At 46.7% G+C, this 25,685-nt stretch overlaps 1 protein-coding gene across 2 annotated transcripts in view; it reads left to right on the forward strand.

Moving 5' to 3' along the window:
• SH2D4B (SH2 domain containing 4B) overlaps window positions 1-25,685 on the forward strand; it is a 73,232-nt gene that overhangs the window by 9,150 nt on the left and 38,397 nt on the right. For both annotated transcript variants that reach the window (XM_070431969.1, XM_070431970.1), the window contains exons 2-4: window positions 3,695-3,857; window positions 6,077-6,224; window positions 22,245-22,392. In XM_070431969.1, the coding sequence (XP_070288070.1) occupies window positions 3,695-3,857; window positions 6,077-6,224; window positions 22,245-22,392 (459 nt within the window). The remainder of the gene's footprint in view (window positions 1-3,694; window positions 3,858-6,076; window positions 6,225-22,244; window positions 22,393-25,685) is intronic.

Here is a 25,685-nt window from a genome sequence, read left to right on the forward strand (position 1 = left end):
TTCTGCGGTGTCTCAGGACTGAAGGGAACTGGGTTGGAGGCAGGACACTTGGGATTTCCCAGTGATCACTGCAACGAGTGCCAGCACACACGGGGCATATGCCCTAGTGGAAGATCTTGGGTTTGCCCCTTGTTCTATACGTAAGAGAGGCAAGGCTTCTGCAAGAGACGTGGCCTTGAACTTGGGGAGCTATTTCAGGAGCCATTGTACAGTCACAAGGTTGGAGGGAGTGAAGGGAGGATGGTTAACGTGACTGACCGACCCCGTGTCTGTGTTGCTGACTCTCAGTGAGTGGTTCTGAGTACAACAGGAAACGGCCCGGCGTTCTTGACAATGACTCTCACGCCCATACCGTGCTGGCTGTCGCATCCTTTGTGCAAGAGGCAGTCGTGCAGTGGTCAGCGCGCCTGAGTTCACATGTTGGCTTGGCCTCTTCCTATTTTTCATTAGTTGATGTGAGGTTAGCAAGTTACTCAAGCCTCCCTGAGCCTCAGTTTCCTCTTATGTAGATTGGAGATGATGATGAGAGACCTTATCTCAGATTTGTGGGGAAGATGAAATGAGATGGTTTCAGTTAAACCTGGTATGTTGAAGGAATCCGATAAACATAAGCACATTTATCACGTGCCTAGTTGAGTTCTTCCCCTCCCCACCCCCAGAAGGTTAAGGCTTACCACTTAAAACAAAAGGCACCTAGCTAAGAGAACACAACAGCTGCTGGGCAGCCACTCCCTGCAGGATTCACTGGAAGGCACCATTACATTGGAAGTGGCTGGTCCCTTAGGAGATTCTATCTATCTACCTACCTACCTACCTATTATCTATCTATCTATCTATCTATCTATCTATCTATCTATCTATTATCTATCATCATCATCATCTATTATCTATTGTCTATCTATCTATCTATCTATCTATCTATCTATCTATTATCTATCTACCTACTTACCTATTATCTATCTATTATCAATCTATCATCTCTCTATTTTAAGGAATTGGCTCACATAATTGTAGAGACTGGGAACCTCAGCTGCATTAGTATGTCTTCACTTTCTCTCAGCAAATGTTTTTGCGATGAGACAACACATTTTGTTAAATTTGTCTCTTTCATTTTTTTAAAAATATATTATTATTGATTTCAGAGAGGAAGGGAGAGAGAGAAAGATAGAAACAACAATGATGAGAGAGAATCATCGATCAGTTGCCTTCTGCATGCCCCACACTGGGGATCAAGCCCACAACCTAGGTATGTGCCCTGACCAAGAATTGAACCGTGACCTCCTGGTTCATAGGTTGATGCTCAGTCACCGAGCTATGCCAGCCAGGCTCGAATTGTTTTATAGGGCTTATTTCTCTCACAGGACCCCGTAGAGAAAGATTGTTCTAGACATTAATAAGTTGATACATATAAAATGTGTTGAACTGCGATTAGCAGATAAGCCCTCTGTAATTGTAAGCTGTTATTATTGCTTTTATTAATTGTTACAATCACTTGACAGTTATGTGTATTCAAATAGCTTCTATCATTTGCTGAATTTTAATTGTCTCCATGGTGTGTTTTCTTGTATAGAAATTTTAAACTTTAATCTGTATTCAAATTTATCAACAGTCTCTTGCAGTTTATTCTTTTTATGTCTTGCAGAAGAAATTCTTCCCTTCCACAAAGTTATAGTGATATGCTTTTATATTTTCTTCTAAAAGTTTCCAGTTTCCAAGCATCCCTTTCCACAAACTCACGAGCCCACTCTTATCAAGATCACCATGACCTCCATGTTGCTGAATCAGTGGTCAGTTCTCAGTCTTACCCATCCACCCTCAGCAGCCTGTGACACAGCTGGTCTCTCCTAATTCCTGAATTCTGTCGCCCCCTGGCTTCTGGGGTAGCGTTTTCTGTTGGCTGTTCTGCCTCACAGGCTGCTTTGTCCTTGCTTCGATGTCCCAGCAAACACATCTACCATTCGTTTTTAGACACGTTTCACAGGTTGTCTGTACTTCTTTGCCTCTTCACCTCTATGCCTCTCCCTTTCAACTAGAGCAGCGGTCGCCAACTGGTGGTCCATGGACCACTGTGGTCCGTGAGATCCGAAAGGTTGGTGGCCGCTGAACTAGAGTACCTGTCTTAGGCTCTTTGTAAAAGTAAGTGTGAGAAGATGGCATTTTCTTTTTTAAAAAAATGTATCTTTATTGTTCAAAGTATTACACATCTTCCCCACCCCCCCCCCCCCCCCCCCCCCGCCCCTTGACCCCTTCTTAATGTACTCATGTTAGCCTGGCTCCTCTGCAGAGCAGAGACAAGGATGGGATTAAACACACAGGGATTTTACTGAGTAAATGCCTGTGAGTGAGAAAGGGCTGGGAGCTGGAGGAGGTTGGTTGAGTGAAGGAGATGGGAGAGTCAGGTTGGGTGGAGGTGTTCTGGGCAGATGTGTAATCCAAGGAAGGTCTGTCTAGGCCTCATGGGAGTTGCCCACCAGAGGAGTCTGCTGTCTCCCAGGAATAAGCCTGCTGTGCTCAGGCAAAGGCTAGGCGCTGCCTCTGTGAGCATGGCCTTGGGCAGACGTGAGAGCACAGGAACGGGAGTGCTGGCTGCGTTATGCCCCCTGGTTGGGTGTCTGGGTGCATTCTCATGGCTGCCACAGGCTCTGTGCCCAGCTTGCTTTATTCACCTGACAGGTTTTATGGGGCTGTCACGCAAGACCTTTAAAAGCCCCATCTCTTGCAGTTCAGGCCCTAGAAAGAGGTGGTTTTCCCAATCATACAAAGTCCCAAATTTCTGTATTCTCTCTATTTCTTTTCATTTCCACTTGCAAGGCATTCAGTTCTTTCTCAAACCAGTTTCTTTCTCTTAACACCTTCCCACTGGCAACCAGCACACACTACCGATTTCCTATTCTCCAGTCTCTCCCCTCAGAGTGACGCGTTCAGAGGCAGGAGGGTCTGCCTTTTACATTACAGCGCCCACCAACTTCACCCAAAGTTTTGCTCCTGCATAACATGGCTCGCCAGCCATTCAGCCTGCTGAACATCACTGGGCACCCAACTGCTTAGGTAATGACCCGTAGTTTCTGTTTCTGTCTCAGGGGTACCCAGTTTTGGGAGAGATTTCCATTTTAGTCGTGGTAATCAATAGGATCTGTTGCAATAGGAAAACTGAAAATCTCAGTAGTTTAATGAGACATAGGTTTTGTTCTTGCTCATGTTACCGGTGGATGTGGGTCAGGGAGACCCAAGGCTTAGCTGCTTCACCTTGCAACTCCACCATCTCCAATTCCTTATTTTCAGCCAGTGGACAGGAGGGGTGCTGGGAGAGAGAGGGGGGAGAGGACAGAGGAGAAGGCTCACTGGCCCCTAACTGCCTTGGTCCACGGGTGGCACAGTCACTTCCTTCAGGGGGTGCTGCACTGTAGCTGATGTTCTCTCTGCTGAAGATGTCAGGGTGCTCACCCTCAGACACAGTCCCAGACTTGGACACCCGCTTCAGCAGGCTGACTTGGCTGCTGTGTTGCTCCCCAGAGGGAGTGGGAGGGAGAGATGGCCATGGACCTGCACTCAGGCCCGTGTCTCTCTGGAATCCTCTTTGTTGATGACAGTACTGTAGAGTGGTTATGTACCATCGGCGAAACTAGGCCCTTTCTTACTACTTAGAACTCAGACCCGTTCTTCTTCCTTTCTTGTTCCTCCTCATGTTGTGAAGCAGCGAGTGACAAGCACATCCAGTGGCTGCTGGGGGAAGATGGCGAGGTCTGGGTCTGGATCATGGGAGAAGGCCCTGGCGACAAGCCCTATGAAGAGATCTCTGAGGAGCTGATTGCAGAGAAAGCACGGCTGCAGGCACAGAGGGAGGCCGAGGAGCTCTGGTGAGAGGTGCCAATGGGTGTCGTGTGGGGCTTGAACTCAGAGCCTTGGGGTGGGTCCCAGGTAAAGACAAGTGGTTATGGGTCAGAGGGAGGAGGTGCCAGGCAGTTGGCTGGCTGTTAGGTGACCAAACCATCAAAGTCTTGCTTCAGACAGACCTTATGGATTCAAATCCTGGCTCCACCGATTAGAAGTGAGCTATGTGGGGCCTCAGTTTTCACACTGAAGTATGGGTATAACAACACTGCTTCTATTGGGATTCAGTGAGACAATGCATACTACATGCTTTTGCTTTTCCTCTCACTGAGTGGTTCCTGGGACAGTAGGCAGTTTGGGTTCACTTTTGTTATCTGCTTGTTTTTCTTTCGTGGACATTTGAGTCCCCAGTGAGACTTGGAATCAGAATTCTTTTATAAACAACTTTTAACATCTTTTTGCCAAACTTGGATGCCAACATCCCCTCCCCCACCACCCAATTGTTAGTGACATTGTTTTTTGTTTTTAACCTCTTTATGCTTTAGTGTCCTAATCTTTATTTTATTTCATTTTAAAAAAATATGTTTTTTAAAAATTTTTTAGAGAGAGAGGAAGGGAGAGGGATCGAGAGACAGAAACATCGATTGAGAGAGAAACATCATTAGTTGGCTGCCTCCTGCACCTCCTCCACAGGGAATGGAGCTTGCAACCCGGGCATGTGCCCTGACCATTGAATTGAACCTGTGGCCTCTTCGTTTCTGGCTCGCTCAACTGCTGAGCTACAGTGGTCGGGCATAGTGACAGAGTTTTAACTGTAAAATTGTTAACAACAACCCAGCATCTGCCACCTAAGATAATCACAGTGAGCATGTAAGCAACAGGTGCTCCTTGACTTACAATGGGGTTTTGTCCTGATGTACCCATCGTGAATGGAAAATATCGTAAGTTGAAAATGCATTTGCTGCACTGAATGTACCGAACATCACAGTTTAGCCTAGCCCACCTTAAACGTGCTCAGAACACTTACATTAGCCCACAGTTGGCAAAGTCACCTAACACAATGAATACACTAGTGTGGGTTGTTGACCCTGTGATCTGAGAGCTGTGGCTCTCCAGAGAGTATCTCACAGCATATCAACAGCCCAGGAAAAGAGCAAAATTCAAAATTCAAGGTACTGATTCTACTGAATGTGTATTGCTTTGGCACCACTGTAAAAACAAAAAATCATCATCAAACCACCAGAAGTCGGGGACTGTCTATACATGCTCTGTAAATGGCTTTATTCACACAGGGATAAATTGATTAGTATAGATTCACAACATTATTTAAGATTACTATAGAGTGTTCCCCTTAAATGGGAAACCCAACTTATTGGTCCTGTTGATGGACATTTAGGTTGTTCGCCATTCTTTATTATGACATCCTCTGATGGACACCTTCTACCATTGCCTTTGTAAACTTGGGTGAGAGATGGGCTTTGGAGTCTTTTATTCCCTGGCTTCCAGAACAACTCTGCTGACTGTACAGGAGAATGCCTACTTCTCCCCACCTTTGCCAACACTAAGTTTTGTTGACCTTAGACATTTGTCATCCTGACAGAGTAAGAAATAACTGTCTGTAGTTTTTATTTCTGTTGTTGAAACAGACAACTATTGGGTCCGGGCTGCCTGTCACTACTTGAGCCAATTAAAGCAGAGACAGGGTTGAATCATATGTGAGTGTTTATTCCAGTACTGCTGGCAGTATGGGAGAGCAGCAGGTCATCCACGAAAATCCACTCTACCCCCCTCCCCTCCCATAAGCCAGCTGCTTATATTGGGTATAGGACATAGATTACGTGGGAAAGTGGGTAGAAGGAATTACAGGCATCGGGAATAGGCAAAAGGAATAAGAATGGGTATAAAGGCTATAGGCAATGTGGGCTGGCAGAGCAAAGGGTGGGTGCTTCCAGGACAGGATTGTTTCAGCAACAAGGTTGTTAATCTTCCCATGATGGTAGACAGTACTGGGAAAAGGAGAATGGACTGTATTTGTGTGTTAACTCCCATGTCCTGGGGCGTACAACTCCCAGCCATGTTAGAATGCACTTTCTTTAATCAGAACAGAACAATCACAGCTAACAGACCATGGTTAATATTTCTTGTAACTACAGCTAGTCCCACTATTCTATTTCTGCCTCTAACATTGTTATGTAGAACTTCAGTTTCCCACATGAGCTTATACCTTCTGGTGTTCTCTTGAAAGGAGACAAAAGGAGGCAGAGATCACCAAGAAGTTCCGGGATGCTCTGGCCAATGAGAAAGCCCGGATCATGGCGGAGAAGTGGAAAGTGGAGATGGAGGACCGCAAGGCTGCCAAGGTCCTGGAGGAGCGCATTCACGAGGAATTCAAGGTGAGCCCGTGCGTGGGGCATCTGTGAGTGGTCACCTGCTTTAGCCCCTAGGCCACTGGTCCTTGGTTTAGATCAGTCCTTGGCCGTTGGTCATTTCTGCTTTATGAGAACAGAAATCTGCCCTGTCTCTGAGGAGGAAGGAACTTGCCGTACCGGTTGGGCCAACCCACTTCTCATTGTACAGTGGAGAAAACTGAGGGTCAACAGGGAAGAGGCTTGCCAAGGCCATGTGTAGTTAAGGATAGAGCCAGGATCAGGACTCAGGCCTTCTGCCTCCCAAACCGAGATTCCTGAAATGAGGGCAGGAAAGAGCAAAGTTTGTGGTCAGGTCAACCTGGGATGCAGTTCTAACTCTACTGCTCACTGCTGTGTGACCTTGGGCAGCTTGCTGAACCCCTCTGAGCCTTCACTCCCTTGTTTCTAATATTAGGTAATAGCATCACCCAGTTGTGGTTTTTGGAGGATTCAAGGAAATGAAGAAGGTATATTTCTGGCCTGGGTAGGGAGCTGTTGGTAAACTTACAGGCCCACTCATTCTGGGAGAGCTTGGAGCCGATAGAGCAGCTTTAGTCCTCTATAAGAAGCTTAGGTAGCCTGAAGATTTTTTTTTTCTACAGGAATTATACATTTTGGGGGGCAGTAAAAGACTCAGAAAATGCATATAAGCAAAAAGAAGAAAATCATAATCATTCTGAATCCCAACAATTATACTATTTTGTGAAGTGTAGATTAATGGCATTTGGCCATTAAAAACAAAACAAAACAAAACAAAACAAAACAAAACAAACAAACAAACAAAAAACCTCCTCAGAATGATTCCATAGTGAGGACATTGCCCCCACAAGATCATTTATGTTGCAAATATTTTTCTTAGTGTTGTGTTGTTTTTTTTCTTAAATTTGATTGTCGTCCTTTTAGATGTACAGAAGATTGAAATTTTTACTAGCTAACTATATCACTCTTTTTCTTTTTACTATTTGTTTTATGCTTAGAAAGATTTGGGCCACCACAAGCTTCTAAAATACTGATATACATTATTTTTATCGCTTTCATGAATTTGTTTTTTTGCACTTAATTTTCCTTCACTTGGAGTATGGTTTGATATAGGGCTCTAACTTCATTTTCTCCCAAGTGGTGAGCCATTGTCCCAGCCTTGTATAATAGGCAACCCACCCTCTCTCCTCTCATGGACTTGCTGCCTTGATTCTTACTTCTTGTCATTTTTATTTTTAAATTGTGTTTTATTGCTCAAAGTATTACAAAGAGTATTACATATGTCTCCTCCCCCCCTCTTGACATTCCCCCGGCCTCCCCTACCCTCCAGTGTCTTATGTCTATTGGTTATGCTTATATGCATGCATACAAGTACTTCGGTTGATCTCTTATCCCCCTCCTGCCCCCCAACCCTCCCCAGCCTTCCCGCTGTAGTTTGACAGTCTGTTCGATGCTGCTCTGCCACTGTATCTATTTTTGTTCATCAGTTTATAATGGTCTTTATTATCCATAAATGAATGTGATCATGTGGTATTTTTCTATCATTGACTGGCTTATTTCACTTAGCATAATACTCTCCAGTTCCATCCATGCTGTTGCAAATGGTAAGAATTCCTTCTTTTTTACAGCAGCATAGTATTCCATCATGTAGATGTACCACAGTTTTCTAATCCATTCATCTACTGATGGGCACTTAGGCTGTTTCCAGATCTTCACTATGGTAAATTGTGCTGCTATGAACATAGGGATGCATATATCCTTTCTGATTGGTGTTTCTGGTTTATTGGGATACTAGAGGCCCAGAGCACAAAAATTTGTGCACTTGGGGGGGGGTCCCTCAGCCCGGCCTGTGCCCTCTCGCAGTCTGGGACCCCTCGGGGGATGTCCACCTGCTGGCTTAGGCCCACTCCCCAGGGGATCGGGCCTAAGCTGGCAGTCAGACATCCCTCTGGCAGCCCGGGAGCCCTCGGGGGATGTCCACTTGCCAGCGGGGAGCAGGCCTAAGCTGCAGTCAGACATCCTTAGCTCTTCTTAGGAGGCGGGAGAGGCTCCCATCACCACCGCTGTACTGGCAGCCGTCAGCCTGACTTGTGGCTGAGCAGAGCTCCCCCTGTGGCAGCACCCTAACCACCAGGGGCAGCTCCTGCTTTGAACGTCTGCCCCCTGGTGGTCAGTGTGTGTCATAGTGACCAGTCATTCCCAATCGTTCTGCTGTTGGGGTCTATTTGCATATTACGCTTTTATTATATAGGATAGAGGCCTGGTGCACAGGTGGGGGCCAACTGGTTTGCCCTGAAGGGTGTCCCGAATCAGGGTGGGGGTCCTGCTGGGGTGCCTGGTCAGCCTGGGTGAGGGGCTGAGGGCTGTTTTCAGACTGGCCACAGGCCCTTCAGGGTGTGTGGGGGGGTCCCCACTGGGGTGCCTGGCCAGCTTGGGTGAGGGACTGATGGCTGTTTGCAAGCTTGCCAAGCCCCCCAGAGGGTACCCTCACCCCATGGGGGTGTGGCTAGCCTGGGTGAGGGGCTGAGGGCTGTTTTCATGCTGCCCACAGCCCCTCCAGGGACGGGGAGTCCCGCTGGGATGCTTGGCCAGTCTGGGTGAGGGGCTGAGGGCCATTTTCAGGCTGGCCATGCTCTCCGGCTACCCAAGCTCCCAGCCTCTCCTTTTTTCTTTCTTTCTTTTTTTTCCCCCTGGAATTTATTTATCTTCTATAATTGAAACTTTGTAGCCTTGAGCGTAGCCCAGGGCCGGCCAGGGCCGGCGGAAGCTTGGCTTCCTCCATTGCTGGGGGCAACCCAAGCCTCCTGCTGCTCCAGCTCTGTGGCCACTGCCATCTTAGTTGGGTTAATTTGCATACTTGCTCCTGATTGGCTTGTGGGCATGGCTTGTGGGCATGGCTTAAGCATAGCTGAGGGATGGTTAATTTGCATGTTTCTCTTTTATTATATAGGATATTCCTAGAAGTGGGATCACTGGGTCAAATCAGAGTTCCATTTTTAACTTTTTGAGGAAACTCCATACTGTCTTCCATAGTGGATGCACCAGTCTGCATTCCCACCAGCAGTGCACGAGTGTTCTCTTTTCTCCGCATCCTCTCCAGCATTTATCATTTGTTGATTTGTTGATGACAGCCATTCTGACAGGTGTGAGATGGTACCTCATTGTTGTTTTGATTTGCATCTCTAGGATGATTAGTGACTTTGAGCATGTTTTCATATGTCTCTTGGCTTTCTGAATGTCCTCTTTTGAAAAGTGTCTATTTAGGTCCTTTGCCCAATTTTTGATTGGATTGTTTGTCTTCCTTTTGTTAAGTTGTATGAGTTCTCTATAAATGTTGGAGATTAAACCCTTATCGGTGATAACATTGGCCAATATGTTCTCCCATGCAGTGGGCTTTCTTGTTGTTTTGTTGCTCTGCAGAAACTTTTTATTTTGATATAGTCCCATTTGTTTATTTTCTCTTTAGTTTCCAATGCCTTGATTCTTACTTCTTGTATATCTCTTCCCAGATTGTTCTTCTTTGATTATTCCTGAGCCAGATTTACTTACTTAATTATTGTAGTTTTAAAATAAACCTTAACATTGTCATGGTGAGAAACTTTTATTATTCTTCATTTCCAAAATGACCTTGGCTAATCACACCCATTTTTCCTACTAGAAATATATTTGAGTGATTTTGTCATTGTTCTTCTCTTTCCAACAACAAAAGCCACTTGATGATTTTCATTGGAATTGCATCAACCTCATAACTGTATTTGTGGAGGATGGACATTTTCACAATATTAAGTCGTTGACTCTTCTTGTGTAGGCATGTGGTATGTTCTTCCTGTTACTCAAAGCTTCTTTTTGTCTTTGATAAAGTTTTTTTGTTTGTTTTTTATTAACACCTGCAAATGCATTGGCCAAACATTCACAGTATGCTTATGTACTTCATATTCACTTATGTCAGTGGTTCTCAACCTTCTGGTCCTTTAAATACAGTTCTTCATGTTGTGACCCAACCATAACATTATTTTCGTTGCTACTTCATAACTGTAATGTTGCTACTGTTATGAATCGTAATGTAAATATCTGATATGCAGGATGGTCTTAGGCGGCCCCTGTGAAAGGGTCGGTCGACCACCAAAGGGGTCGCGACCCACAGGTTGAGAACCGCTGACTTATGTGCTTCTATTTTTTGGAGTTTGGTAAAATTTGTTGTAATATTTAAATACTCCACAATTGTTTTTTAGTTAAACCTTAGGTTTGATATTTTTTGTTGCTATCGTGTATGAGATTGTTATCATTACCTTAAAACCATTGTAATTGCTAGTTATATATTTATATTGTTATTGATCTGCTTGTTTAATTTTCTATTGAATTATATTTTTTAGGAGATTCTCTTGAGTTTTTAAAGTGAAGTAATATTTACTCTTAAAACATTTTATGAAAAATATTTTCAAACTTGCAGAAAGGTTAAAAGAAAAATAAAACAAATACTCACATTCTCTACTTAAATTCACCAATTATTAATTTTTGCCACATTTGCATCCCTTCTCTCTCTCTCTCTCTCTCTCTCTCTCTCTCTACACACACACACACACACACACACACACACGTACAGGTGACACTTGAGCAACATAGATTTGAACTGCGTGGGTCCACTTATATATGCATTTTTTTCCATAAATAATGTAAATGTATTTTCTCTCCCTTGGGATTTTTAAAATAACATTTGCTTTTGTAGCTGACTTTATTATAAGAATATAGTACATAATGCATAAAAATCTGCATTAATTGACTGTTTGTGTTAAGGCTTCCAGTCAGCAGTAGGCTATTAAGTAGCTACGTTTTGCGAAGTCAAAAGTTATATGAGGATTTTCAAATGTGCAGACATTGTCAGCCCAACCTCCACATTATTCAAGAGTATATGTGCATACATATATAAGGTATCCCCAAAATGTATAAACACACTTTGAATAATTACAAAGGCAATGTTTATTAAAATACACTTCATTTTCAAAACCGAGCTACCAGCTGTTCAAGTGTGTATACATTTTTGGGGACACCGTGCATATGTATAAATATATATATACACACACGCATATATGCAGTTTTTTGTTGCTGTTGTTTTGCTGAACAATTAGAAAGGAAGTTGCAGACATCATACTCTCACTCAGGGGTGAGCAATCTATTTTCTATTCAGAGCCAAGTGGTAGCCCTAACTGGTTTGGTTCAGTGGATAGAGCATCAGCCTGCAGACTGAAGGGTCCCAGGTTCGATTCTGGTCAAGGGCATGTACCTTGGTTGCGGGCACATCCCCAGTGGGGAGTGTGCAGGAGGCAGCTGATTGATGTTTCTCTCTCATCGATGTTTCTAACTCTCTATCCCTCTCCCTTCCTCTCTGTAAAAAATCAATAAAATATATTTTAAAAAAAGAGCCAGGTGCTAAATTTTGGGCTTTGTGAGCCATATTGTCTCTGTCACAATGACCAGACCAGGCCACTGAGGCACAAAAGCAGCCAGACACCGTGTAAACAAAGGGGGTGGCTGGTCCAATAAAGACTTCCTTTTAAACAATTGATTGAATCTTGGCCTGGGAGCCTTGGTTTGCTTACTCCTGGTCAAACCCTACGTCCTCCAGCGGGCATTGCCCAGGGAAGGATCTTCCCTGCACAGCCACGGAAATCATTATCACTCCTGTTGAACAACGATTCCATAATAGTATCTAAAACCCAACCCACAGTGAGTGATGTTTAGCTTATATTGCATATGATTACTTAAGTCTGCTGGGGGAGAAAGCTGGTACTTTTTATATATCTCTGACCTGTTCCAATCTCTGCCGCCCCTTCCCAGAGGAGGGCTGAGCCGCAGATGCTGGGGAGGCTCACTGCTGTGGGGGCCAGTGTACAAGGAGATCACAGAAGGACCGAGTTTCCGGCAGAGATGTTTGTGATCGATGGTCTCCTTCAGAACCTCAGTGCTGAGGGATGATAAATGGTGGGCCGTTCTGCATTAGGGTTCACGGAGAGTTTAGTAAACTCAGGCCCCCCTCAGGTTCACTGAGGGACCCAAATGTGGGTGTTTGGTGCTATTTCCAAGGAAGGTTATTATGGCCATTCTGTGTTCATTTGTCATTTATTTATTTATGTATTGATTTATTGAAATATTGGGGTGCCATTGGTCAACATGAACATCTAGGTTTCAGGTGTGAGTGTCTATGTTACAATTGTTTTTGTTTTAAAAATTAGTTTGCTAAGTGTGACTGCTCAGACTTTGGTACACTTAGTACTTGGCAGGTCTGCATGTTGAGGGGCCCCAGAAATGCGGGCAGCATCTGCAAGGCAGGGGCTGGGGGCGCGGAGGTGGGGGGCTGACAGGGTACGGATCAGGTTCCTGAGCTGGGATATTGCTGCCAGTGCTGTCTGTAGATGCGCTCCCCTTGTGTCACTGTGAGCTCTTCATCACAGGAAGTGGTTAAACACCGGCTGACAGCGTCTGAAAAGGATTCTGTGGGGGATTAAATATGGCTGGCGGCCAGTTCCTTGCGGTGCTCCTTTGGGTCTCTCCCCTCCGGTGCCCCGTGGCGGCGGGGACCTGCAGCATGCGCTTTGATCTGTGAACCTGGCCCTGTGGCTTTTGAGGCGATCAGGGATCTGCAGCTTCGACTTCTGCCCCTTTGGCAAGGTCACTTTGGAAGCTGCCTGCGAGAAGCCCCTCTGCCTTCCATCACAGGCTGTAGGTAAGGAAGCCGCAGCCAGCAGCGGAGAGAGAGGCCGGAAGGAGGCACCGGACACGGGAGGGAGCCTTCTTGGCTCTGGACCCAGCCCTGTGGCACAGAGGGCCCCAGCTAAGCTCTGCTCGAATTATTAACTACAGAATCACGAGCCAGGGACATGGGTGCTGCTCTAAAGCACTCAATTTTCTGGTGGTTTGTTAATCAGTAATACATACCCGAGACAGCTTTGTGAGAGGAATTTATGCATCGGCTTAGAGATGGGCTTAGATCCCTTTTATTGTGTCTTTCGACACTAAGACGCTAGCAGCGTGAGTGTAGCGTGCAGCAGCGCACTAACAATGTTTGTTTTACTTCATTTTCTTCTTTTCTGAGGATGTAAGTGCAGATGTTTTGGGTGGAGGTGGTAATAATTGACTCCCTACTCTCAAAAGGCTTACAGGGTGCCTGGGAGAGAGGGACCACTCTGTGAGCAAGCCTAGCCCCAGCCACACCCTGGGGGCTACAATGGAGGGCAAAGGAGCACCTCCAGGGCCCGGGCACAGCAAAGTCAGGGATGGAAGGAGATAAGTGGAGTGATGAACGCTGTGCTGGGGGAGAGAAAAGAGCCCATGATGCTGGAGGCATAACTGTCCCTTATGTTAGTGAATGACTTGTATAAATTGAAACTGCAAATTGTGAACACTGGAAAGCACCATTGTGACATAGAGTAAACATCTTAGTAATATATTAAAATGAATGTAAATGGAGGTTAAAATTACATTACTGTGAAAACTCATCTTCCAACTCTAAGTTAAGCTGTGGAGATTTGTATTAGTAGGTAACTGTTCAGAGCTTTGAAAACACTGCACATTTCTGTACAAGTCAGAGTTATCATTTCTTTGTAACTTATTCAGCTTGGCAATTGCTTTTGATTTGGTTGGTTAATAACATGATATAATACATTTAACTAAGAAGAATCATTTCTACACACTGTTTTTAAAAATCATCTAGAACTGAAATCTACAGTTAAACTACCTGTGCTGAAATTTGGGGAAGTTTAGGTTCTTTTTTAAAAAAGTATTAATAATCATTGACTATATCTATGATAAAGTGCTTATTTTGGTTTACTTAGATAATGCTGCAGTTGGTGGAAATGATAAACATTTAAAGTGTTAACACACTGTGAATGCATTGGATTTAAGAGAATAAACATTTTATAAAAATGATTTTTTTTATAGGAAGAATTTAATTATCTATACATGTAACTATTCCAAAGTTGAGTTACAGTTGTTAAAGCTGCAGGCTTATATATTTATATATTTTGCATTCGTATCCATGGAAATACTGAAGCGCAGGGGAGCGCAGAGGAGCGGTCCCACAGCCACATGAGCGAGGGAGGGCTCTACGCAGCCAGCACAGTCTCCAAGGGGGAGACACACAAACAGGTCCCTACGGTTAAAAAGTCGCTGTTAGAACTGCTACATTGTGCTTGGGCTCCCCGCCCGTGCTGTGGGCTGTCGGCAACAGGCATTTATGGAGAGCTTCCCACTAGTGTTTAGAGAGACACACAGGGCTTCAGCTATACCTACTACAGGCGCGGACCGTGCACCTGTCCTCTACGCTGTAGAAATCCACAGTCTAGTTAAAAAATGTAGACATTGGGCCAAAACCGGTTTGGCTCAGTGGATAGAGCGTTGGCCTGCGGACTGAAAGGTCCCAGGTTCGATTCCGGTCAAGGGCATGTACCTGGGTTGCGGGCACATCCCCAGTGGGAGATGTGCAGGAGGCAGCTGATCGGTGTTTCTCTCTCATCGATGTTTCTAACTCTCTATCTCTCTCCCTTCCTCTCTGTAAAAAATCAATAAAATATATTTAAAAAAAATGTAAACATTGGAAATTAATTGCAGGGAGACGTCTATACATTCTTTCTTGCCAAGAAAATTACTTGTTCAAAGTAAGTCATTCCATGAAAAGTAACTGGGAGAAAACGCCATGTAACAGACATGAAGAGATTGTGTATATATTGTTGCTCGTGACAACCTCGATGGCATTGTCTACTGATTATGGTATGAAAACACGCAAAGTTTAAAACCCAAAACAGAAAACACCAACTCAACCCGGTAAATCTGAGACTGAACAAAAGCCCAGGTGCTTCTCATGTGGCTACAAGGTCACTGTGCAAAATAAAATCAATGCAATTGGACTAGCGCATCGTACAAGGTAATAACGTTAGCCATGGAAGGAACCAACCTCAGAGGTTGGCTGTGGAGCCCTGGGACGCTGCATAAAGGGGTGGACTGTCTCTGTGGATGAAGCAGAGCTGTGAGGATCTCAGTACAAAGGAGCACACGGTCAGATCACGTTCTACGAGGCCAGCTGGTGGCGATGGTGTGATTCAAGTGACGGAAGTCTCGGGGGGAAGGACAGGCCAGCAGGAGATTTTTCAGTGGTCAAGGCGGGAAATGGCGGGTCTGTGACTACGGGGAGAGGTAGAAGGGGAGGGACACAGAGCAACGGAGGTGATGAAATCGACAAGGCTCCGCATCACGTAGGTGTTGGGATGAGGGAAAGCGGAGAGCACAAGTGTCTGAGCCCCAGGCTGCGGGACGGGTGCAGGCGCCACGCTCTGCCATGGAGCTGGAAGGAGAAGCAGACTTGGAGGAAAGAACGTGCTTGACTGGGTGTCCTGAGGTTTCACCGCCCAGAAGAGGGAGCAGAGGGGGATGGAGGAGAAGAGACACGCTGGATGAGAAGCTGGTGGTGGAGGGAGCAGCTGGGCAGCCTGTGCTGAGGAGGAAGGCAGGTTCTGCGAATTCTCCTGGTCCCAGGAAAGATACCAGGGCAGATTTCTTTGAGAGAGAGAGAGAGAGAGAGAGAGAGAGAAAGCAGAATCTTGTATAGGGATAAAGATGGAACTTCAAAATAGAAGACACAGACAGCTGGAAACCTGTTTTTAAAAACCATTCTGTTGTGACTGGTGCCATTTAAATGCAATTTACATGTGTAGGAAGGCATTCCTTTAGAAAAAGGGGTCAGGAGGCCAGATAGAATTTGCATTTCATTTTCCTGCTTTCTTAACTCATGAGATTGCTTTTTGGGTGCTTCCTCCTCTGCTTAAGACCACAGAACATGGACAGCAAGGACCCCACTTCCCACCTCCCCCACTTCCCCTGACGAACAGCAGACACAGTTGACACAGTAAATTGTCCTTTAATTTTTCTCCATTTTCTGTCAAAGTCATTTCTCTCTTCTTTTTGCTCTCTCTTTTAAAGTTGGGGCTCCTTTTGGCCACTCACTGACCTCCTCTACAGCTCTAGAAAGTATCCCTGCCTCTTTCCCAACAGAATCACAAGTGGTTGGAAAACTTCCCACCTTTCCATTTTCTCTTGAAAACTGTAGCCTTTATCTGAGTGTCTCTTGGACAAGGCTGCCATCAACCAGACGACGTGATGTGGTTTACCCTTTCCCCATCACGGATCATCACAAGCCCCATCTTATCTTCTCCTGTTCATTAATTCATTCACTCCTCCGGGGAGTGTTTATGGAGCACCTACTAGCTGCTGGGCCCTGTGCTGGGAACTGGTGCTGGAGGAGTGAAGGACACAGGCCTGGCCCTGCCCTGTGGGGTGCATCACCGCACAGAACATAGTGGTGTTATTGAGGCCAGGCTAACAACAAAAACCGCTGTGCCTTCCAGAAAAAGCATCTGTCTCGGTGATATTTTCCACTGGGCGAGGCGGGCTCCTCCGTGGGCTCCTGCGGTGTCTGTTACCGATGGGTTATCAGGAGAAGGGGGTTGAGTAAGCTGGACAGTTCAGAGGGCCTCTCTTTGCCAGAAAAGGGCAATCGATTCCTAAGGCAGAAGGGGGAGTGTTTGCATACCTGCCTCGTGGCTGCATTGGCCTTTGGCTGCGAAACATAAGAGGGACTTTTCTTGGGTGATCTCAGTGGGCCAAGGATTCTGATTGCAGCCACAAAGGTGAGAGTTTTCAGCAATTCAACCTGCGAGGGTTGAGCACTCTAGCAAGACCATGAGAGGAAGAGGCAGCGCTCCTTACGGGCAGCTGCACAATGTTTTCTTTCATCATCCTCTTCGCTGTGAAGAGCTGGCTTTTGTCGCAGGAGAGCCAGTCATTTCCCTTTGAGATGGAGGCTGCTGCAGGCTCTGGCGCCGAGTGTTGTCCGGCTGGCAGCTGAAGAGGAACGAGGGAACAATGGCCCTGCCAATTCTTTATTTGTTTATACACTTATTTCAGGTGATTTCCCCTTACTTTATTGATGTTTAATTGACAAACAAAAATTGTATATATTTGCCTGGCTGGCGAGGCTCAGTGGTTGAGCATCGACCAATGAACCAGGAGGTCATGGTTCAATTCCCGGTCAGAGCACAGGCCCAGGTTTGGGGCTCGATCCCCAGTGTGAAGTGTGCAGGAGGCAACCGATCAGTGATTCTCTCTCATAGTTGTTTCTACTCTCTCTCCCTCTCCCTTCCTCTTTGAAAGCAATTTAAAAAATTCAAGGTGTAGCCTTCGCTGTTTTGGCTTAGTGGATATTGCATCGGCCTGTGGACTGAAGGGTTCCAAGTTCTATTCCGGTCAAGGGCATATGCCCGGGTTGTGGTCTCAATCCCCAGTAGGGGGGCATGCAGGAGGCAGCCAATCCATGATTCTCTCGCATCATTGGTCTTTCTATCTCTCTCTCCTTCTCTCTCTGAAATCAATAGAAATAGAAATGTTTTTTAAAAATTTAAGGTGTACATTATGTTTTAATATGTGTATATATTGTGAAATGACCACAGTCAAGCTAATTAACAAATCCAACACCTCACCTAGTTACCTTTTTTCTGTGTGTGTGGTGGGAACACTTATGATTTACTCCCTTAGCAAACTTCAAGTATACAGTACAGAATTAACTAGTCACCATGCTGTACATTAGATTTCCAGAATTTATTCTCTGACATAACCGAACCTTTGTACCCTTTTACCAAACACAACCTAAATGCTGACTGATGAATGGATACAGAAAATGTGGTGTATAGATACACACACAATAGAATATTAGTCTTAAAAAAGAAAGAACTTCTGCCATTTGCGACAACACAGATGAATTGGAGGACGTAATGCTAAATGAAATAAGCCACACACAAAAGACAAATACTGCATGATCTCACTTGTATGTTGAATCTATTTAACTGGTAGAGGCAGGGAGAAGAACAGTGGCTGCCAGGGGTTGGGGGTGGGGCAATGTGTGCTGTCCTTTAACTTGCTGCTTTTACGTTAGCCGCAGCTGGTCGGAATGGGAACACTGCCTTGTAATTTGCAGCGAGTGGTCAAATGCCACTTGTCCATTATATGCCAGTCATGACCTTTCTCTGGGGTACGGTCTCATTCTTATGGGCTGAATGGTGTCCCCCTAAAATACGTATCAGAATCTCAGAATGTAAGTGCATTGGAAGATAAGGTCTTTAAAGGATGGTAATTACATGAAGTCTTTAGAGTGGGCCCCAGTTCATTAGCACCGGTGTTCTTATAAAAGGAAATTTGGATAGAGACATGTGACTGACGAAGGTCAAATACAGCTTTGGGGTAAAACCATGTGTTCTGCATTGGAGTCGGACTCTGGTTTCCATTTTGCATTAGTCATTAACTCTCTGTTCTAGTATTTTCCATCTTAAAACCAACCAACTCACCCCAACTCACCCCATTTCAACATCTCCCCTGGCTGCTCCTTCCTGTTTCTATCCTTTTACCGGAAGGGTCAAAGGTTGTCTGTAGTCACTCCCGCTGCCCCTACTCTGCCACTGCCTGTGCTCCTCCCCTCTGCTAGGACGGCTCTCCCCACACTCCGCATGGTCCTGCGGCCTGTCCCTGCGTCCCTTGTGGCTTCTTCGTCCTTATCTTTTTCGATGTCTCAGCACCTGCAGCTCACTTTACTCCCTTTTACTCGGAATGATTTCTTCTCTTGGCTTCCCCTACAGACATCGCCCCTTCTGGATCTCTATCTTATGCCTTGGCCTCCTTCTCAAGCTGCTTTTCTGATTCCAACTCTTCCTCTCAAGTTTAGATGGAGGATGTCCCAAACCAGCTGGGTTGTTTCTCTTGATCTGTGCTCTTTCTCTCATTGGCTACAGCAAGTCCATGGCTGAGAAGCGTCCTCCTCCGCAGAGGGCGCCTCAGTCAGTGTTTCCGCCTGAACTGCCCTTGAGCCCCAGGCTCATGCAGCCCCTGCTGATGCTAGGCCTCTTGGACATCCCATGTCATCGCAAACTCATCAAAAATAGAATTTTGCCTTTTCCCCCTCCAGCCACAGAGGATAATTACACACTCAAACCTGCCAAACCCACTGGCAGTTCTGGGCCATTGCACTTCGGTTCCCTCGGCCCGGAAGTTTCTTCTCCCTGACCTTCGCTCTCAGCCTCCTCCTAATCTTTAGGTCTCAGATCTCGTCGCCCCTTCTGAGAGGATGTCTGGTCATGAAGCCTACAGTGGCTGCCTGTTCTCTCTCACTCACCCTGTCTTCATTCTCTGCGCACTGCTCCCTCCAGGTGACTACATCCTCCCTCTGACCAGAAGGAGGTGGGGAGCTGGAAGGGAAAGGTTTGGGGCTCAGCAGGTCAGACCGAGTGGAGAGAGCAGGGGAGGGGCAGTGTGGGAACAGGAGGATTAAGTCAAGGTCTGAGCTCCCAACAGTGGGACCTGCAGCCAGGGTTGCCCTTAGGGTTCACAGGGTCAGCATATACTTTTTTGTAATGTCTTTTTCTATAACAAATTAACAATTTGAGCCACATAGAATCAGCCTCTTATACGATCCTGTGACAAAGATGCTACGCTGGCCAGTAGGATTCATTTACTTGCTAGGGCCACCATTCTGGAACCATGGCCTGAGCTCTGGGCCCCCAAATGACTCCACAAATATGAATTCTAGCTCCTTGGGACATTTGGTTAACCCTTTGTATGGAGGAGAGGGTCAGAGAGCACTTTGTATGGAGGAGAGGGTCAGAGAGCCGGGACATGGTCTGGGCTTGGGACACCTTACCTGCTGCCCCTGCCCATCCTGGGAGGACTCTTTCTGGCCACTCCTGGTAAGACTTGGGGGGAAATTTGCATGAAAGGCACTTCAAAGCCTGGTGTTCCCATGAAGGGGTTCAGCCTGCTTGGGTCCGAGTGCTGTCCGGCTCACAACCTGCCTCCACCACAGACTCCTGGAATGCTGGTGGTCAGACACCACCCAGTAGGACAGAGGGACGGGCACTGAATAACCTCAGAAAGGACCCCTGGTTCTTACGCTGGAGGGTTCCTCGGTGAGATGGCTGGTGCCTCACCCAGGATCCCAGAGTGAAGCCACCGCTCCCGGAAGTCCTGCCCACACACTCCGAGTCTCCCATTTGGATCCTTGCTTTCTCTCTTGAATGGGGTCAGGAAACATCTGAGGAGACCCACCCGCATGAATGACAGCAAATAAAACAAACTTAAAAGGAAAATACAGAGGAAAAGACATAAGTCAGAATATGGGGAAGGAAACGCTCCAAAACCCGCAGGAATGGGCTATTGCACTCAGGAAACGAGCACAGGTGCAACGAAGCGAAAAGGAACAACCAAAGAACCAGAAAGAGGCCTTGGGGGTTACAAATGCAGCGGCTGAAATAAAACATTCAGTAGAAGGTTTGGAAGATAAAGTCAGTGAAATCAACCAGGGAACAGAACCAAAAGAGACGAGACATGGAAAATAAGAGAGAAATGATAAGGCACTTAGAGGATCAACTCAAGAAGACCAGTTTTTAACAAATAGGAGGTGTAGAAAGCAAAGAGAGAAACGAGAGAAGAAATTGTCCAAGAAACCCTAAGCCAAGATGTGTTAGACTGGGAGGACCTGAGACTCCAGGTGAAAGCACCTCAGATGCCCAACCGAATCAATGAAAGACAATCCAAGCCAAGGCACCTCATTGAGAAAAGTTCAGAACATCCACGATAAAAGGGAAAACCACTCCTTACGCAGAAGAATGAGAATGCCAGTGGCAGTGCTGGGTGGAAGAAGACAAGAAGGTTCAGGCTCCCAAATTCTGCAGGAAGCAATTATTAATCAAATTCTCTGAGCTCAGCCAGGTTAGCAGTTATAGGTGAGGGTAGCATAGAGATGTTTTCAGACAAGACTCAGAAAGTGTCCCGTTGTAAATCCTTACTTGTGGAAGCTCTGTAAGCTCTGTTGCTGCCTAGTGAGGAAGTGGCCAAGAAAGAAAACACAAAACAAAAAGCAAGGGCTCCACTTCAGGGAAGCTGAGAGGCGGGTCCTGGTGGGGGAATGGACAGGAGACCTAGGCAGCAAGCGTTTGAGATGAGAGAAGAAGGTGAGATGGTGTCTGGGGCGGGAGTGTTCCTTGGAAAAAGATAACTGCTGTATTATCTGGTATAATAAAAAGCACTCGGTTAAACACAGAGAAATATTTGAGAGCAGTTTGGGATTTCAGAGACCTACTTAGAAAGTTAGGAAATGTACTTCTTAGAATTGGTGGAAATATCACCCTATTTGGCTTTACAGTGAGCCATGTTTACACTGCTTACTGCTTTAACCACAAATTGTGATGTATATTGTGTGGATGAGGGGAGGGAAAGTATGGGTGTGTTCCTGTTTGGGAAATATAAGTGCTACATACTCATGTACTAAAAAAGAAAGGCAGTAGTTGATGCTAGAATGGATAAGTCAAGAATTGGCGGCATTGTTCAGACAAATGTAAACACATGAAGGAACAGCGAAAATAGCTGAAAACGGCGGCCTGAGGGCACAGACCAGGGTGGGGTCAGTTGGGATGAAGTGGTTTGGAGAATTGCTGTGTTTTATAACAAGGTTGGGCTTATGATGCATGTCGAACATACGTATGTTACTTTGATGTAAACAAAGGGGGTGGGGGAAAACACACGCACGACCTTTTTGGAGCTTAAAAATGGGACAGAAATTGGAGATTTGGGGCCCCACACCTGCTCTCTCTTGGAGACACAGGGTGAAGACATGACCATGTCCTGCTCAGTTGCCTCTAGGAAGACCAGATGGAAGTGTGGCCCAGGACGGCCCAGCATCCTCTTATCTTTGCAGAAAGCTTGAGTTTACAAATTGTTCCACATATTTCAACCCATCTGACCTTACCACAGTGTGCTGAGGGTAACTATTGCCCTTTCTAGTTGCAGACGCTGAGATGGGAGTGGCCATGCTGGCCCACCCCACCCCACCCCACCCCTCTCGGCTCAGCTGGCCCTGCTGCACAGTCACAGACGCCCTTCTCCTCCCCAGGAAGTGGCACTGTCACCTAACGTTATTCTGTCTCCTGGACATTTTAGAGGAAAGAGGAAGAGGAGCGGAAGCGAGGGGAAGAGCAGATCCGCCGCCAGGAGGAGCAGAGGGCCAGGGAGCTGTACTGGACACTGAAGCAGGCCCAACTGCAGAGCCAGGCCAGCGAGAAGGAGGAGCGCGAGTGGGAGGAGCAGTGTGAGTAGAGCTTGGTCCTCAGGGGCCAGACCCACCTGCCTTCCCCACCCTCCCCTCCCACTTGTTTATTTGCTCAGCCTCAGTCCAGTTACTCACTCAGCCAGAGGTCTTACCCAGGCCAACCCAGTGCCTGTCCTGCTAGGAGAGAGGGAAAGGGCTGGCCCACAGGAGCTTGCATGCCTTAGAGCAGTGGTCGGCAAACTGTGGCTCTCGAGCCACATGCGGCTCTTTGGCCCCTTGAGTGTGGCTCTTCCACAAAATACTGACTTCTGCGCATGGGCCACGAAGTTTCAATCGCACTGTACGTGCGCGCCCGCACGTGGTATTTTGTGGAAGAGCCACACTCAAGGGGCCAAAGAGCCGCATGTGGCTCGTGAGCCGCAGTTTGCCGACCACGGCCCTAGGGCAGTGGTTCTCAACCTTGGCTGCACATCAGAATCACCTGGGAATCTTTTTAAAATCCTGATTTCTGGGCCCCACCCTCCGGAAATTCTGTTTCTTTGTTATGGGGTGAGGCCACAACATGAGTAACAAAGAAACAGAATTTCCGGAGGGTGGGGCCCAGAAATCAGGATTTTAAAAAGATTCCCAGGTGATTCTGATGTGCAGCCAAGGTTGAGAACCACTGCCCTAGGGCCATGGTCGGCAAACTGCGGCTCACGAGCCACATGCGGCTCTTTGGCCCCTTGAGTGTGGCTCTTCCACAAAATACCACGTGCGGGCGCGCACGTACAGTGCGATTGAAACTTTGTGGCCCATGCGCAGATGCCGGTATTTTGTGAAAGAGCCAGTATTTTCTGGAAGAGCCACACTTAAGGGGCCAAAGAGCCGCATGTGGCTCGAGAGCCGCGGTTTGCCGACCATGGCCCTAGGGGGATTTCTTGCTCCGAAACAGAAAACCCTGTACTTCCTGAATTACTGATAATTCCCTGGCTCTGTGCTCAGTCCTGGGGACCCAGAGATGAGGGATCAGGGTGTTATCTCGGAGGCAGACATGCAGACTAAGGGCTCTGAGGGAGTGTCCTGTGCAGCACTGTAAAGTGAGGCTTGATGGTGGCGTAGGAATAGCTGAGGCAGAGGCCGGAGAGGACGCTGGAGATGGGGTAGCCAGCATGTGTGACAGCATAAAGGCATGTGGTGTGCTGAGGCAGTGGGAGCTGTCTGGGGCCGGTATGCAGCTTGGAGAGTGTTGGGTGCTGAGAAGGCAGATGGGACAGGGAGGTGAAGTCAGGATGGAGGCGGTGTTTGATGTGCACCTGGGCTTGCTGCAGTCAGGGCTGGTGGGACCTGCAGACACGGAAATGACTGTCTTGCAGGGGGAAGTTTTTACTCCCGGTTCCTAGAAACAGAGGGATTGCCACTCAGGGCCACACAGGGAAGGCCCAGAGTTAGTCAGGAGGCAGAGGGAGTGAAGGGAAATGTGGGCAAGAGCTTGTGTGTGGTTTCCGTGGGAAGGGAGGGAAAAGGCAAGCAGGCTAAGGCCTGGCTGGTTTGAATAGTTTCCGCAGGCTTTGGGATAAGGAGCTGTCTCCAGTGGCTGATATCTGGCCCTGGGGGTATATTAGGGCAGAGTGTAAGAACTAGCTACAGGAAGTGGTGAGATTGGTTTGCATGTGGAAGACACACCTGTAAGCCAGTCCTTTATAATCCTTAGGAACTCGCTGGCCCTGGGAGGGGTGGTCCCAGATGTCAAACATAGAAATACAGAGAATAGAAAGGCATGTTACACAGGTGTGCAGTGGGAAGATTCTAAAGACGAGTGTCGTGACTGAGGCTGGGCGTGGGAATGAGAGGGGAGGCGGCTGCAGTGGTGCACTTCAGAGACCACCGAACCAAGGCCTCAGCAGGGGGAGCGGAGATGGGAGGTGACGTATGCTCCTAGGCCTCTGGTCCTCAGCCTTTCTTAATCACACGTCAGATTCATCACACGGACTTTTTTTTTTTTTTAATATATTTTATTGATTTTTTACAGAGAGGAAGGGAGAGAGATAGATAGTTAGAAACATCGATGGGAGAGAAACATTGATCAGCTGCCTCCTGCACATCTCCCACCGGGGATGTGCCCGCAACCCAGGTACATGCCCTTGACCGGAATCGAACCTGGGACCTTTCAGTCCGCAGGCCGACGCTCTATCCACTGAGCCAAACCGGTTTCGGCCATCACACAGACTTTTAAAAAACATCCCTTTAAAGTGTACAATTCAGTGGGTCACAGTCTATTTACACAGTTGTGAAACCATCACTGTTATCGAATTCCAGAGCATTCTCATTGCCACAAAAAGAAGCTCTGTACCCACTGGTTACTCCTTCTGCCACACCCCGGGAACCACGCATCTACCACGAATCTAATTTCTGTCCCTCTGGGTTTGTCTATTTTGGATATCCTATGTAATAAAAGCCTAATATGCTAAGTGTCTGGTTGTCCAGTCATCCATTCAACCAACTAAAGCGTAATATGCTAATGATATGCTAAGGCTGCTTAACTGCTCGCTATCACGTGCACTAACCACCATCGGGTAGACAGTTGACCAGTCACTATAATGTGCACTGACCACCAGGGGATAGATGCTCCAACTGGTATGTTAGCTTGCTGCTGAGGTCTGACCGATTGGGACCGAGAGAGATGGATCGGACACGCCCTGGAACCCTCCCGTGGTCCTTCCCCAGCTGGCCAACCTCCCGCATCCCTCCCTGGCCCCAATTGTGCACCAGTGGGTGTCCCTCGGCCTGGCCTGTGCCCTCTCAAAATCTGGGACCCGTTGGGGGATGTCGGAGAGCCAGTTTTGACCCGATCCTGCAGGCCAGGCCGAGGGACACCACTGGTGCACAAATTCGTGCACCGGGCCTCTAGTTTCATATAAATAGAATCATATATTATGTGGTCTTTTGTGTCTGATTTCTTTCATTTAGCAAATGTTCAGGGTCCACCATGTTATGGCATTTATCAGCACTTCCTTTTTATGGCAAAATAAAATTCTAATGCATGCATATACCACATTTTTTGTTTATCCAACTTTGGGTTGTTTCCATTTTTTGGCCTCATGGATAATGCTGCTCTGCACATTTGTGTTTTTTGTGTGTGAACAAATGTTTTCAGTTCCCTTGGGTATATACCTGGGGGTGGAATTTCTGGGTCATATGGTAACTCTGCTTCACAGTTTGAGGAACTGCCAGCCAGTTTTCCAAAGCGATTGCACCGTTTTATATTTCCACAAGCAGCATATGAGGGTTCTAATTTCTTCCCATTCTTGCCAACACTTGTTGTTTTGTCTTTTTGATAGTAGACATCCTAA

This window comes from Myotis yumanensis, unplaced genomic scaffold (genome assembly GCF_028538775.1).
Source record: "Myotis yumanensis isolate MYYU_CA2020_CCGP unplaced genomic scaffold, mMyoYum1.0.hap1 SCAF_13, whole genome shotgun sequence".
Lineage (NCBI taxonomy): Eukaryota > Metazoa > Chordata > Mammalia > Chiroptera > Vespertilionidae > Myotis > Myotis yumanensis.